At 48.6% G+C, this 13,254-nt stretch overlaps 1 protein-coding gene across 1 annotated transcript in view; it reads left to right on the plus strand.

Annotated features, from left to right (window-relative positions):
* Window positions 1-13,254, plus strand: part of PREX1 (phosphatidylinositol-3,4,5-trisphosphate dependent Rac exchange factor 1) — a 178,627-nt gene that overhangs the window by 66,448 nt on the left and 98,925 nt on the right. Inside the window, exons 2-3 of the mRNA XM_088789076.1 lie at window positions 1,394-1,465; window positions 5,284-5,406. Of these exons, the coding sequence (XP_088645202.1) occupies window positions 1,394-1,465; window positions 5,284-5,406 (195 nt within the window). The remainder of the gene's footprint in view (window positions 1-1,393; window positions 1,466-5,283; window positions 5,407-13,254) is intronic.

Here is a 13,254-nt window from a genome sequence, read left to right on the forward strand (position 1 = left end):
CTTCCATCTCCCACTTTCCGCCCCACATCTGTTCAGTCTCCTTAGCCTGTCCACGGGACCTTCTCAGTCGCTCTTCCTCTGTCTGTCCCCACCCCCATCAGGCTGCCATCATCTCTCAGCATGGCTCCACCCCTACACTCTGGTCCCCCACTTTCATGTTCAACCCCTAAAATCCAGTTCCTCACAAAAATAGAGGGCTCTTTTGTCAACATTTAAAAATTGGGGAGAATTTGCTTTTAAGAAGTCCTAATATCTGACTTCTCTCTTGGAAAAAAACAAAACCCAGAACATGTGATGATACTGGGCCTGCTTCCCTCCTTCCCTCCCCACACTTGGAGGGGCAAGCGGCTGTCCCCTTGGGTGTGTGCTGTTCCCCACAGGACCCGCCACTCCCCTCCTTTGTCGTCTGTAGAACCACTGAGGAGAGAAATGATTTCTCTGTTCCGAGCCCTGGAAAAATGTGGCAGGATAACTGTGGTCCATCCATACAGAGGGATCCTGGGCAGCTGTCAAAAAAAGAAGGAGGATATTCCCTGTGTAGCGATATGGAAAGATTGCTAAGCAACATGAAGTGGAAAAAGCAACTGCAGCACATCCTGTGTACACTGCTGTTTTTTTGTAAAAAGGGGGAAAAATAAAAAAATACATATATGTGTGTGTATGTATGTATATACACATATATGTGTGTATTTATTTTTCCAGCTCTATTGACATATGTTTGACGCATGACAAGCATTGTGTAAGTTTAAGGTGTGCAATGTGTTGATTTAATATACTTATATATTGCAAAATGATTGCTACCCCAGTGCAATTTTCATGTGTATAATACAGTATTATTAGCTGTAATCACTGCGCTGTACATCAGATCCCCAGGACTTGTTTGTCTTATCACTGGAAGTTTGTACTCGTTGACCAATGTGTGTGTGTATTTTCACATAAAAATATTCTGGAATGATATACTAGAAACTAGTAGTTGTGGTTCCCGTGGAGGCTGGGAAGGGACGAGATGGATGGGACCCGGGGTGTAGGAGACAGACTTTCCCTATTTTTGACTTTTTGTAGTTTTGAGGTTTAAGCCATGTGAATGTGTTATTATTTAGAAGTGACATTTTAAAAAAGAAAAAAAGGGGAAAATGAACTGTGGTCTGCGAGGGGCCATGTGAGGACACCTCCTTGAGGGTAGGGCTTTGCGTTGTTCTCTGTACCAGGCATAGTAGATGCTCAATAAACATTTGTTGAATGGCAGAGGAAGTTTATTTTACTCCCCGCCTAAGTCCCTGGACCATGGTACTTCCCAGGTCCTACTTGGCATTTGAACTTGTGACCCTTCTTTTGGGCCATCCCCGGGAGAGGAAGGCATGGGCACTCACCTCTCCCTTCTTTTCTCCTCCAGGCGTTCCTGCATCGAATCCGGCAGAACGTGGCCGACTTAGTGGAGAAGGGCCTCACGGAGGAGAACGTCAAGGTGTGGACACTTGGGCTGGCCTCTTTGCAGACTGTTCCTGCTGCTGTGTGTCTTGCTTCTCCCAGGGCGATGCTCAGAGGGTGCCCAGGGGTTGGGGGTGTACCTACCCCACTGGCAGCTGACTCCCTGCAGCCCCTAGAAGCCTCTCTGTCCTGTGAGCGAACCATGCCTGGTGTGTGAGGAGGACTCTGCCTCCGGCCCCTACTCTCCAACTTTGTCCCCTTGTTCAACATGCCCATCCTGTCTTCCAGCCTCCTCGTGCCAGGGCCCCAGGTTGGAGCCAGCGGAAAATCCCTTCCCAAGCATCCCTGGGAGCCTGGCAGCCCCAGCCCTTGCCCCGCACTGGGCATTGAGTGCTGAGGCAGGGTGGATGAGTAATTGGGTCCGGGTTTCATCTTGGCAATGGCTCTGGGGAGTTTTGGGTGGATGTCAATAGGCCCTCTGTGTGCACGGTGGAGGCCCCAGTGCTCCTAGGCCGGCTTTCTGGTATGACCTCACTCTCTGGGGAGCCCCCTTCAGTCCTTGGGGCTCCAGGGTCCTGGTCTAGGGCAGGAGGGAGTCAGAGGAGCCAGCACGTACAGCACACAAAGGGCTTGGTCAAATGGGATTCCCCCTCACCCTCACCGGCCTAGTTAACTTGGACAGTAACTATGCACGTTGATAATTCTGAGCCCATGTTTTTAGATAAGAAAGCTGAGGCTTAGAGATGTAAAGAGACCTACCCAGGGTCACTGTATGGCTGGTCCCTGGTAGCACTGGGATCGGAGCTTTTTATGCATTCATTCATTCATTCATTCAGCAAGTGTTTACTGAGCACCTATTATTTATTACATCTATTTATTACAACTTAAAAATTATCTATTATAATTTTAAATTGCAGTTTATTACAGTTTTTAAAAACTTACCTTTTTATGAGGTATAACTCACATACAGTAAAGGGTGCAATCCTCTGTGCTCCTTCCCAGGAAATGCCCCCTTCCCAAAGATAAACACTGATTAGTTAGCATTGATTGTTTTTGCCTGTTCTTGGACTTTATATAAAATGAGCCCTTTCATCATGTGTGGGTCTTTTGCTCACTGTTAGGTCTGTGAGATTTACCCATGTGGTTGTGTGCAGCCATGGTGCATTCTTTTTTATTGCTGTGTAGTATTCCATAGCATGAAAGTACCACAATTTACTCATCCATTCTTCTGTGGATAGATACTGGAGTTGTTTCCAGGTTTTGGCTATTAGGACCATTCGTGTATATGGTTTTTTTTGGTAAACATAGGCTCTCATTTCTTTTGGGTGTACACTCAGGAGACAGATATTTACTTTGAAAATTTGCAGCCATTCCTTGAAGTAAGTATAACAGTAGGATCTATCATATGTGTCTTTCACGTAAGCAGAGAATCAACCATGTGATCTGGACAAAACGAGAGAGAGAGAGAGAGAGAGAGAGAGAGAGAGAGAGAGAGAGAGAGACAGAGAGAGAGAGAGACAGAGAGAGAGAGAGACAGAGAGAGAGAGAGAACTAACCAAAAACTGTGGGTGATTCTTTCAGCCTCCTCATGGGATGGGCGTCCCCCAGGGCAAGGCTCTGGCCCCCAAGACCGTAGCAGTTGAGGAATAGTCTCCAGCCCCACGGCTTCCCTGCCCACTCTCAGGCTGTCTCCCTCTGCACTTTCTGGTGCCTTTGCAGGATCCATGGGGCTGGATTCATTCCTTCAGGTCTTGACTGAAATCAGTTCACCTCACTTCCGTATTTAAATGTACAAACTTCTCCTTCAGCCCCGTCCTGGTACTCCCTTTCTGTTTCACTGTTTTCTTATTGCTTCTTGGCACCTAGAAAACTATCGTTATTTGTTGTCTGTCCCCTTCTATTACAATGTCACCTCCATGGGGACAGGCACTTGTCTGTTCCCTGCTGTATCCCCAGGGCCTCTAACAGTGCCTGGCATACAGTGGGTGCTCAATAAGTACTCGCTGAATGAATGAATGAATGACTGTGCAAGAAACCCTAAGAGGAACCATAAACCAACAGTAACACTGGTCACGACCTGTGGGTGGGGAGTGGGGGGATGGGTGGGAGAGGAACTCCTTACTGTATTCATTTTACTAGGTTTTGATGTTTGAATCATGTGAGTGCCTTCTTCAAAATTAAAGTTAAAAATGCACCATTTTTTTTTTTTTTGGAAAAAAATGCACCTTTTAAAAAATAGAAACAGAAAAAGGATTAAAAATTATTTATTTACTTATTTAGGTGACATTGATCAGTAAAATTATATAGGTTTCCAGTGTACAATTCTGTATCACATCATCTATATACTGCATCGTGTGTTCACCACCCAGAGTCAGTTCTCCTTCCATCACCATATATTTGATCCCCTTTATCCTCTTCTACCTCCGCCCACCCCTTACTCTCTGGTAACCACTAAACCATTGTCTGTGCCTATGAGTTTTTGTTTGTCTGTTTGCCTTATTTGGTTGTTGCTTTCAGATGATATCCCACATATGAGTGAAATCATGGTTCCCAAGAAAAAGGAGTTTGCAGTTCAAAAGGATCTAAAGTACATGAAAGCCTCCCCTCGTTCTCCTTTCAGAAGCCCTTATGGTCATCAGCTTGTGTCCTCGTTGAGGTCGTCTCCGCTTCTGCCAGCATAGAGAGGAGTGACGCTTTGTGTGTGTTGTTTTACACAAATGGGCCCGTACTGGAATCCTGTGTGGCACCATGGTTTCCCCCCACCTCCCTTAACAATATAGATCAAGGATCATTCCAGAATTCCATATCCATAGCGCAGTTCTGCAGATTCTTTTTACAGGCTACGTAGTATTCCAGCATGTGGAATTTATTTAATTGTAACCAGTCCAGTTTATTTAACTGTCTGACAACTCCCCATGAATGGACATTTGGATTTTTTTCCTCTTTCAGTCTTTTGCTACTGCAAATAAGGCTGCAGTGTATGTTCTTGGCCATCCACCCAGGTCTCAGCCTCAGCATAATTAACACTTTGGGCCAGATAATTCTTTGCTGTGGGGGGTGGTCCTGTGTATTGTAGGATGTTTAACAGCATCCCTGGCCCCTGCCTATGAGATGCCAATAGCATCCGCCCTCAAATTTGTGACAACCCAAAATCTCCCTGAATATTGACAAACATCTCTTGAGAAGCAGAATTGCCCCTCATTGGAAATGACTGATTGAAAGGTCAAATTCTAAAATGTAGAATTGCTGGGTTGGAGTATATGTGCATTTCAAACTTTATATATTCATATGGAGAAATGGGCACTCATATATTGTTTGGGAGAGTTTAAAACACATATTTTGAACACCCTTTTCTGTTGCTTTTTTTCCCCTCCTACCGTATCATTTTAACGGGTGCATGGAAGTACCCTCATCATTTTAAAAATCAGTCTTGTGGTTGGATATACCAGTTGTGTCTGGCTGCGATGGAGTCGTGATGAATGTCTAATAGATACTTCTCTGCATGGACTGTGTGACCTTGGCAATGTTAATTGTTTGCTCCGAGCCTCCGTTCTTCATCTGCAAATTGGGGCTAATAATAGTTTCTACCTTATGGAGTTAGCGTGAGGCTTAGATGCCATAAATGCATATCAAGTTCTTAGCACAGGATTAGGCATTAATCCTGTTTAGTAAATATTGGCAATATTTTTGTTATTATCATTTTTTTGTATTAGTGGTAAACGGGCTCCATCCAGTGTATGAGAATGCCCGTTTCACCACACTGTCTCCTGCGCCGGGGTTACGTAGTCTTTTTATGCTTGCTTTTACTCGCCCAATGTGCCTTAGTAACACTATCCGTGGGCTTTTTCCGCACAGATCCTGTTCTCGAACATCGAAGACATCCTGGAAGTTCATAAGGATTTCTTGGCTGCCTTGGAGTATTGTTTACATCCTGAGCCTCAGTCTCAGCATGAACTTGGGAACGTTTTCTTAAAATTCGTGAGTACAGTGCCCCAGCTCCTGTCGGGACATGTAGCTTTTGGGAAGTGGGCTTCTCCCTGGTGCCCGCTCCGCCCACTCTTGGTGGGGAGATGAAGGCAGATGGGTGGTGGGCCCTGCTTCTGTCCCCGGGAACAGGTGGTTTGGGCTGACAGACTGGGGGTATTTTTAATTGGCTCTCCCACCCCTCACCGTCATGTAGAGTGTGGCCTCCTGGCTGAATGATTGTGTCCTGGGGCTCCAGTGACCTCCTGGTCTGATGGGCCCCTCTGCTGCAGAATGACAGACAGAGGCTGCCAATGGCCAAGAGGGCAGACTCGGTCAGACAGACCTGGCATTGCGTCACCGACTTGGCCACCCGCTGGCCAGTGAGGGTGTCTGACCCTTGTGCCTACTTGTGTTTTTAGTCAGGGAGGCAGACACCTGTGGTTATAGCACCTCTTTTCCTGCATGGTTTCCAAGTCTCTTGTTGTTGCGAGGGACAGATGGGGGAAGGAGAATGGGGAGCTTTGCCCACCCAAAGCATCCACTTTTCCATGCCCTCTCCTTCTGTGCTGGCGGGACCCTCCTCACAGGACAAAAGCCACACTAGCCTCACGGGCATGAGGTTGCAGCAAGCTCCTTCCCTCTCTGAGCCTCAGTTTTCCCCTCTGACTGAGAGGTAGGGATAAAAGCACCTACCTTCCCGGCTGATGGACAGACTCAAAGAGGCAAAGCCATAAAGTGTGTAGCGTAGAGCGGTGGTTCTCAACCACGGGGTGATTTTGCCACTGGGAGACATTCGGCCATGTCTGGAGACATTCTTGGTTGTCACAACTCAGGGAGGGGATCAGTGCCCCTGGCTTCTCTTGGGCGGAGGCCAGAGATGCCACCACATATCCTCTGATGCACAGGACGGCCCCCACAACAGAATGATCTGACCTCAACTGTCAGCAGTGCCGAGATTGAGAAACCCTGGCGTGCAGTAAGCACTGGCTCTTGCTTAGCTCTTCTTGTCATGATCACTAACTCCCTTCTCCCAGGGATCACATCTTGATTGTTCAGAGTCTAGGATGACACAGCCTGGTGTGGCTCTGCCCTCGGAGAGGGAGCGCTGTGCTCCCAGCCAGGTTGCTGAGCTACTCATAAGTTGTGTTCCTTTCAGCAGGTTGTTTTAACTTGTCTGTGCCTGTGTTCTCACCTGTAAAATGGGTAAAAAACTAGACCTACCCCATGAGGACTGAATGAGATAATATAAGGAGAGTGCCCAGAACAGGTTCTGTCACATAGTAAATGCTCAATAAATGTTGGATGCTGTCTTACTATTCATGTACTTACCATTTCTCAGTGCTTGAAATAGGGAAAACACGAGAGCAAGGTGGGGCACAGGTGAGATGGATACTAATGGAAAGTGTTGAGCAGAGCAGAGATGTGACCTGTTTTAGGGTTACAGGGTCCTTTGGCTGCTGTGAGGGAGAGTGGACTATGGCGGGTTGGGGGAGGCAGGGAGCCCAGCAAGAGGTGCTGGTGCCCTGGAGCAGGTGGCAGAGTGGAGGTGGTGAGAAGGAGCGAGAGGAAGTGGCAGTAGTGGTTCAGGAAACATTTCTTGAACTGGAAAAATAAAGAATGGGAGGGCCAGTCTTCCCTCTGGGTTCAGAGGAAAGAGTCAGCCCTCCTCGTTTCTCTGGAGCCAGGCTGCTTAGGTTCAAATCCTCGTTCCACTGCTGACTAACTGAGTGACCTTTGGCAAATCACTTGACCTAGCTGGGCCTCAGTCTCTAACTCTGTAAAATGGGGGTAATGATGGTACCTGCTGCATGATGCTGTCATGAGGATGAAATGAGTGAACCATGAGTGAAGCACTTAGGTCTGGCCCGGCACCAAGCCGATGCTGTGTGAGTGTCAGCCAGTGGTGTTATTTCAGCCAGGGCACCAGAGGAGGCTTTCAGGAGGAGATGGCATTATTGGGGCTGGCCATGCAGTGATGACATCTAAGAGCTGAGTAGTTCGTACTTTAGCCAAAGTGAGGGAAGGAATCCTGAAGGTGCAGTATCTACTTGCTAATGAGTCCCCCTGGGCCCCCTGATTTCCCTGCCTGAGCCACAGAGGTGTAAGACGGTTTAACTCACTGGTCAGTGAGGGTCTCTGGAGCCTGAATGCCACTTGGGCTCTCCCCACTCTCTCTACAGGATTCCTAAAATGTTCAGAACGCAGGGAAAGACTGGAGGAAAGAGGGTGAGGAGTTTGGTGCCCAGGAGGCAACCTCTTCTCCATATCCTCTCCTTCTGCACTGCCCGGGACCCTCCTTACGTAGCCTCAATCACGTTGGGCACTGATGAGGGCACTGCTTACTGTCAGAATCCTGAGGCACCAGGTGGTGGAAGTTCAGGCCTTTGTGAGAAGGCATTCAGGGCTGGGGCCTGCCTGGGGCCGTCCTGAGAACCCACACATTCTGTCTGGTCTCACGAGATCGTTTTTTAGAGCCCAGCTACCTGACTTTGTCTCCTGGCTCTGCTGTTTCCCAGCTCTGTGATGCTGGGAGAATGGTCTCACCCAGCTGTGCCTCAGTTTCCTCATCTGTAAAATGGAAGTAGGGAAACCTACTCTCTAGGGTTTTTGAGAGAATTAATAATAGTAGTAGCACCCAGCATATCAGTAAGTGCTCAGTCAGTGTTTGTCAGTGGTACTACTGTGTTTCCCTGAAAAAAGACCAGGTCTTATATTAATTTTTGCAATAAGACTGGGTCTTACATTAATTTTTGCTCCAAAAGATGCATTAAAATCATGCTAGGGCTTATTTTCCAGTTGGGTCTTATTTTCGGGCAAACACTGTATGTACATATTTGTTCTTGGGACCCAGCCCTCTCTGGCACCTCCTGGGGCTGTGTGGGGCACGTGGTGATTTATTAGACCCTGCCAGGCCCTGCCAGTTCTTGGGACCTCACTCCCACCACTGCGGCCTCACTGGCCTCCTCACTGTTCTGGAATACCGGAAGCCCATGCCCACCTCAGGCCTTTGAGTGTGCTGTTCCCTCTGCCTGGGCCATTTCCCTCAGACATCCCTGCGACTTCCTTTCTCCCTGCCTTGAAATCTTTATGGAAATGCCTCCCTCTCCATGAGCCCTTTCATCCCACCCTGTTCCAAGTTGAAATGCTCCAGGCCCTTCCTTGCCTCCTCCCCTTCTATTATTCTCAGTGGCTCCTATTACCCTCGGACATATTGGATATTTTCTTTGTTTATTGTCTGTCCACCCTAGAATATCAGCAACACGAAGGTGGGGACTTTGTCATGTTCACTGCTCTGTCCCTGCATCAAGCCCTAAGCTTACTCCACAGGCAAGCAAACTGAGTGAACGGTTAAACCCAAGGTCATGACCGTATGGGTGGAAGAACTGGGATTTGAACCCCACTAATGGTTAAACCGGACTTCATTGATTCACACAGTTTGCAATTTTGCTATATCTGGTTATCCCTTGTATTATTACTGGTTTAATCTTTTAAAAAACCGATTCACTTGAAAAAAATAACCTTAAATAAACTCATTTACAAAGGGAAATTTGCATCATCATTGGAAATGGAAAATTGAGTATCACTTGCTATAGATAGAAGGTAACGGTAAAAAAAATGCAATAAAAACCCAACTCTGTTACCACATTCTGTCTAGAAACTCTTACCCACCTGAGTTTCTGAGCCTGAGGCCTTCCCTTGGTTTGATCAAAACGAAGATTAACGGAGTTAGACTACTATTCGGTCATATCACACCTAGCTGAGAACCCTCCTTGAGGTAAATGGAACAGTTGAAAAAGGACTCAGCTGTCTGAATCAGCTGTGATTCAGTGTTTTTAATTTAAAACCTTCTTTTTAATTTAAAATTGTCCCTCCCTGCCCTCTCCTTTCTCCATGTTCACGGAGGATGGCACTGAAGACCTTTTATAAGCAGCTGCTGCTATAGATTGGGTTTGCGGAAGCTGAAATTTGCTTCCTGTTGGGAGCAGCTGAAGGAGAGGTTGCACCGTCTCCACCTGGCCTCAGGTGCTCTCACCCAGGAGGAACTATGGAGCTTGGGTGGCTCTTCAGGTCACCAGGAATTGCAGTGAGAGGACAGGCCTTGGCACCCCCACCTTGCCCTGTCTCTGGACGTGGGCTGTCCCGGGGAGTACGTGAAAGCCTCAGGCCCAGGGCAGTTCCTGGGGTGGGATTCACTGAGGGCTTTGGGTGCCTCTGTCCTGATGGGCCCTGAGGGGCTCACCACAGCACCCCACCCCAAGGGAGGGGGCTCCAGGCCAGCTTCCTGCACAGGCTTGTTCACTACCTGCTGAGGCAGCCTCGGGTGGTGAGGTGGTAGCTGGGCACAGACAGACCTCTGCCGGCAAACTCTCCAGAAGAGGAAGGGGCAGCATCAGACCCAGTGCGGGGCCCTGGCTGACAGACTGGCCCACTCGTTGGTGCCACTCCTGTTGGTGGACAGTGGGAGAATCCCTCACCCCTTACCCCACAACGCAACTACTAACTGCCGAGGCAATCACAAACTAGCACTGACTGAACACTCTCTTTGTGCCTCTTCTGAGTGCTTCCCGTATATGAATTCATTAAAACTCTTCGGCCTTTACCAGTGGGTGCTATTGTCATGCCCACTTTACGCGTGAGGAAACTGAGGCCAGAGAGGGTAAGTCATAGCGCAGGCTTACACCGTCAGTAAGTGTTGGAGCCAGGATTTGAGCTGATGTAGTTTGGCTCCAGGGTTTGTGTTTTTCACCATCTTACATGATACAGTCTCCTGAAGTACATACTAAGCACCTACTGTGTGCCAGGCACAGTACTAGGCCCTAAAGTTGCTGCCCTAAGTAAGACAGACTCACTCCCTGCCACCACGAAGCCAGAGAAACGAAGAGGAAGTATGTTAACAGAGGCAGTCATTTCAGATGGCGACGCAGCTTGTGAAAAATATCAAATGCAGATGTGAGAAGGGGTGACTCCACTGGAGGTTGGCTGGGACAGGTGGCCGGATTTAGCAAATTAAAACACCCAGGACAGCTGAGTAAATTTGAACTTCAGGTGAACAACAAATACATTTTTAGTATAAGTATGTTTCACGTCATATTTGGAATATACTTATACTAAAAAGTTATTTGTTTATCTGAAATGAGAGTTCGAATTGGTGTCTGGGAACCCTGGTCAGGACAGGCTCTGTAAGGCGGTGAGATGGGGTGATCTGGGGGGAGGGCATTCCAGACAGAGAGGAAGCAAGGGCAGAGGCCCTGGGATGAGAGCAAGCTAATGCACTGGAGGAAAGTGGGGAGCCCTGTGTCGCTGGAGCAGAATGAGCGATGGAAGGAGTCGGGGATGTCCTGGGGCCAGATCCAACAGAGATTTTATTCTGAGTTGTAGGTTTTTTGCAGGGAAGTGGTGTGGTCTGAGTTAGGTTTGAACCGCCTCTCCCTGCCTGTGTGCTCCCCGGAATTCTTCGTACCAATGTGAGCATAGGTTGAGGAAACCCTTACACAAGTGAGACCTGGATCTGCTGCTCCCCTCCCTGCCAGAGGAGATGTCCCCATGGCCATTTCCTTCCCTTTGCTGAGTCTCAGTCTTTCTCAGTATGAAGTGAGTGGCTTGGAGCAGATAGTCTGCGTGGAGCCAGTGTCACCCCCCGGGGTCTGTGGACAGCAGCTACCATCTCTGACATTCCTTGAGTCTTCCCTGGGGACTAGACCTTCTCCCCCAGCTGTCCCCAGCTGGCAGCTGGCCCCTTCTCCTCCTTTACAGCCCAGACCCACAGCCACACGTTTCCTACCCATCACATCTGTGTGTGCACAACTGTTTGTTTCTTCCTGGCAAAACAATCAAAGCCCTATGTGGGGCCCCTAGGAGGAAATTGAACACTTGGACTCTTAGCTGTCAAAAGCAGCTTTTCTAGATTTGCAGAGTTTCAGGCCTGAGACGCAGCTGGGATTGGGCTCAATGAAAGGACACGGGAGTGATGGAACTAAGCATGGTTCTGAGGAGGGAGTGTTGTCATTTGCTAAATTGAACTTCTCCAAGCCTCAAGCCTTGGTCCCCTGCCCTTCCCACAGGCTGAAGGAGAGGATGACATTGCAGAGTGTGTCAGAGAAGGCTCAGAGGCTCAGGGGATGAGGAATGACAAAGCTGTGAAGGATGGTCTTATCACTTACTGCCCTCTCCTGCATCTGTGGCAGACATCGCTAATCAATCAGAGCATTCTGCCTCGGTGCTCCCGGGGGGTCCAGAATTCTTCTCACCAGTGTTCCAGCCAGCAGTACCCATTAATTGGGGTTGACATGTGAGAATAAACAGATGTGTCTCTGCTTTCTGGCTCACCTGCTTCATGGTACAAATGGAGATGGACAGAACACCTTGTCACCTCACCAGGCTTGGGTTCATTTTTAAATGTTCTTTCGCTTTTCAGCTTGTGCATGTATTAGGATGGTCTTCACTGCAAGTGACAAAAACACCAACTCAAATAGGCTTAAACACAAAAAGACTTTATGGCTCATACAAATGAATGTTCAGGAATGTTGGCTTCAGGCATAGCTGGATCCAGGACCCCATATGATATTTTCAGGACTTGCTCTTTCTGTGTTTCTGGGCTGTGCTCTTCCTCTGTGTTGGCTTCATTCTTGTGGGGTCGGGGTTGGGGGGGCAGCTAGATGTCTAATATGGTGGCAGAGGTGGCCCTCAGTGTTTCACACTTGACACTCGACCCACTCAGCGACAACAGTTCACAGAGAGCTTCTCCTCGTAATAGTTCCTTGAGGGCTGTCACTGGTACGGCTTGGGTTACGTGGCCACTGTTGCCAGGACAGAGAACTATTCGATTGGCTTCGCCTCGGCCACATACTCCCCGGTGGCACCTGGGAGTGGAGTGGGGTGTACTGACGGTCCAGTGGGCTCACAGGGTAGAGGCGGTTTCTCAGGGGAAAAATTGGGGGCTGTGACCGGAACAAAATGGAGGCTGGGTGGATGAAACAACAACTGTTCCAATGAAGAGCTGAGGCTGTGGTTACAGTGAACCAGGGTCTTCTGGAAAGAGCTTAGGGCTGGTTTGAGGGCTGTCGGGCCCCTCTCAATTCCTCCCTCTGCTTTCTGGTTTCACTCATCAAATAGTCACGATGTCTGGTCTCTGTCAGGGACTTCCGTCCCCACTGACACCACAGCAGTGACCTCAGTAGCTGCCAACCCTGCCCCCATGGAGCTCACAGTGTGTGTGTGTGGGAGGGGAGTGGGGGGGGGAAGATGGACAGTGCACCAATGAGAAGTAAGACACACCCGGGCTTGAGGCCCATCATATTGCTCAGAATCTACCTGGTGCCTTCCCCTGGTGGCCTTCTCCAGACCTTTAAGTCAACTCAGCTCCCTGTGTCCTGACTGCCTGTCTCTCTTTGTTGACATCAAAACCTACTTATCCACGGCTCCACCTGTCATAGACTGATTCACCAATGGGATAATGAATTTGCTGAAATTATCATGGTGGTTCTAATAGCAGCAACTCGTCAATAATAATAGCTAGCATTTAATGAGCACTTACTATGCACTGTTTTAAGTACTTACTGTGAATTCACCTGACCATTCTCACAACAACGGTTATGATGAGGAGGTCATTACTGTCACAGAGGCTCTGACACTTTCCGTTCTGTGCTTTGCTCAAGGTCACAGAGCTGGTGACCTGGGGAGTTGGGCTATAAACGTGGGTGGTCTGGCTGCAAAACCTGCACTTCCAGTTCCAAGGCTGATGCAGACAGTGGTCGTGGGGGGTCTGGTGTCTTATCTCTGAGCAGTACTGATAGTAGGGTCTGTAGGCCCAGGAAAGCCCAGGCGCTTGGCTGCGGAGCAGTTCTTTTCAAGAGGTCCTTA

This window comes from Rhinolophus sinicus, chromosome 13 (genome assembly GCF_057876585.1).
Source record: "Rhinolophus sinicus isolate RSI-liver-muscle chromosome 13, RSI-T2T, whole genome shotgun sequence".
Classification (NCBI taxonomy): domain Eukaryota; kingdom Metazoa; phylum Chordata; class Mammalia; order Chiroptera; family Rhinolophidae; genus Rhinolophus; species Rhinolophus sinicus.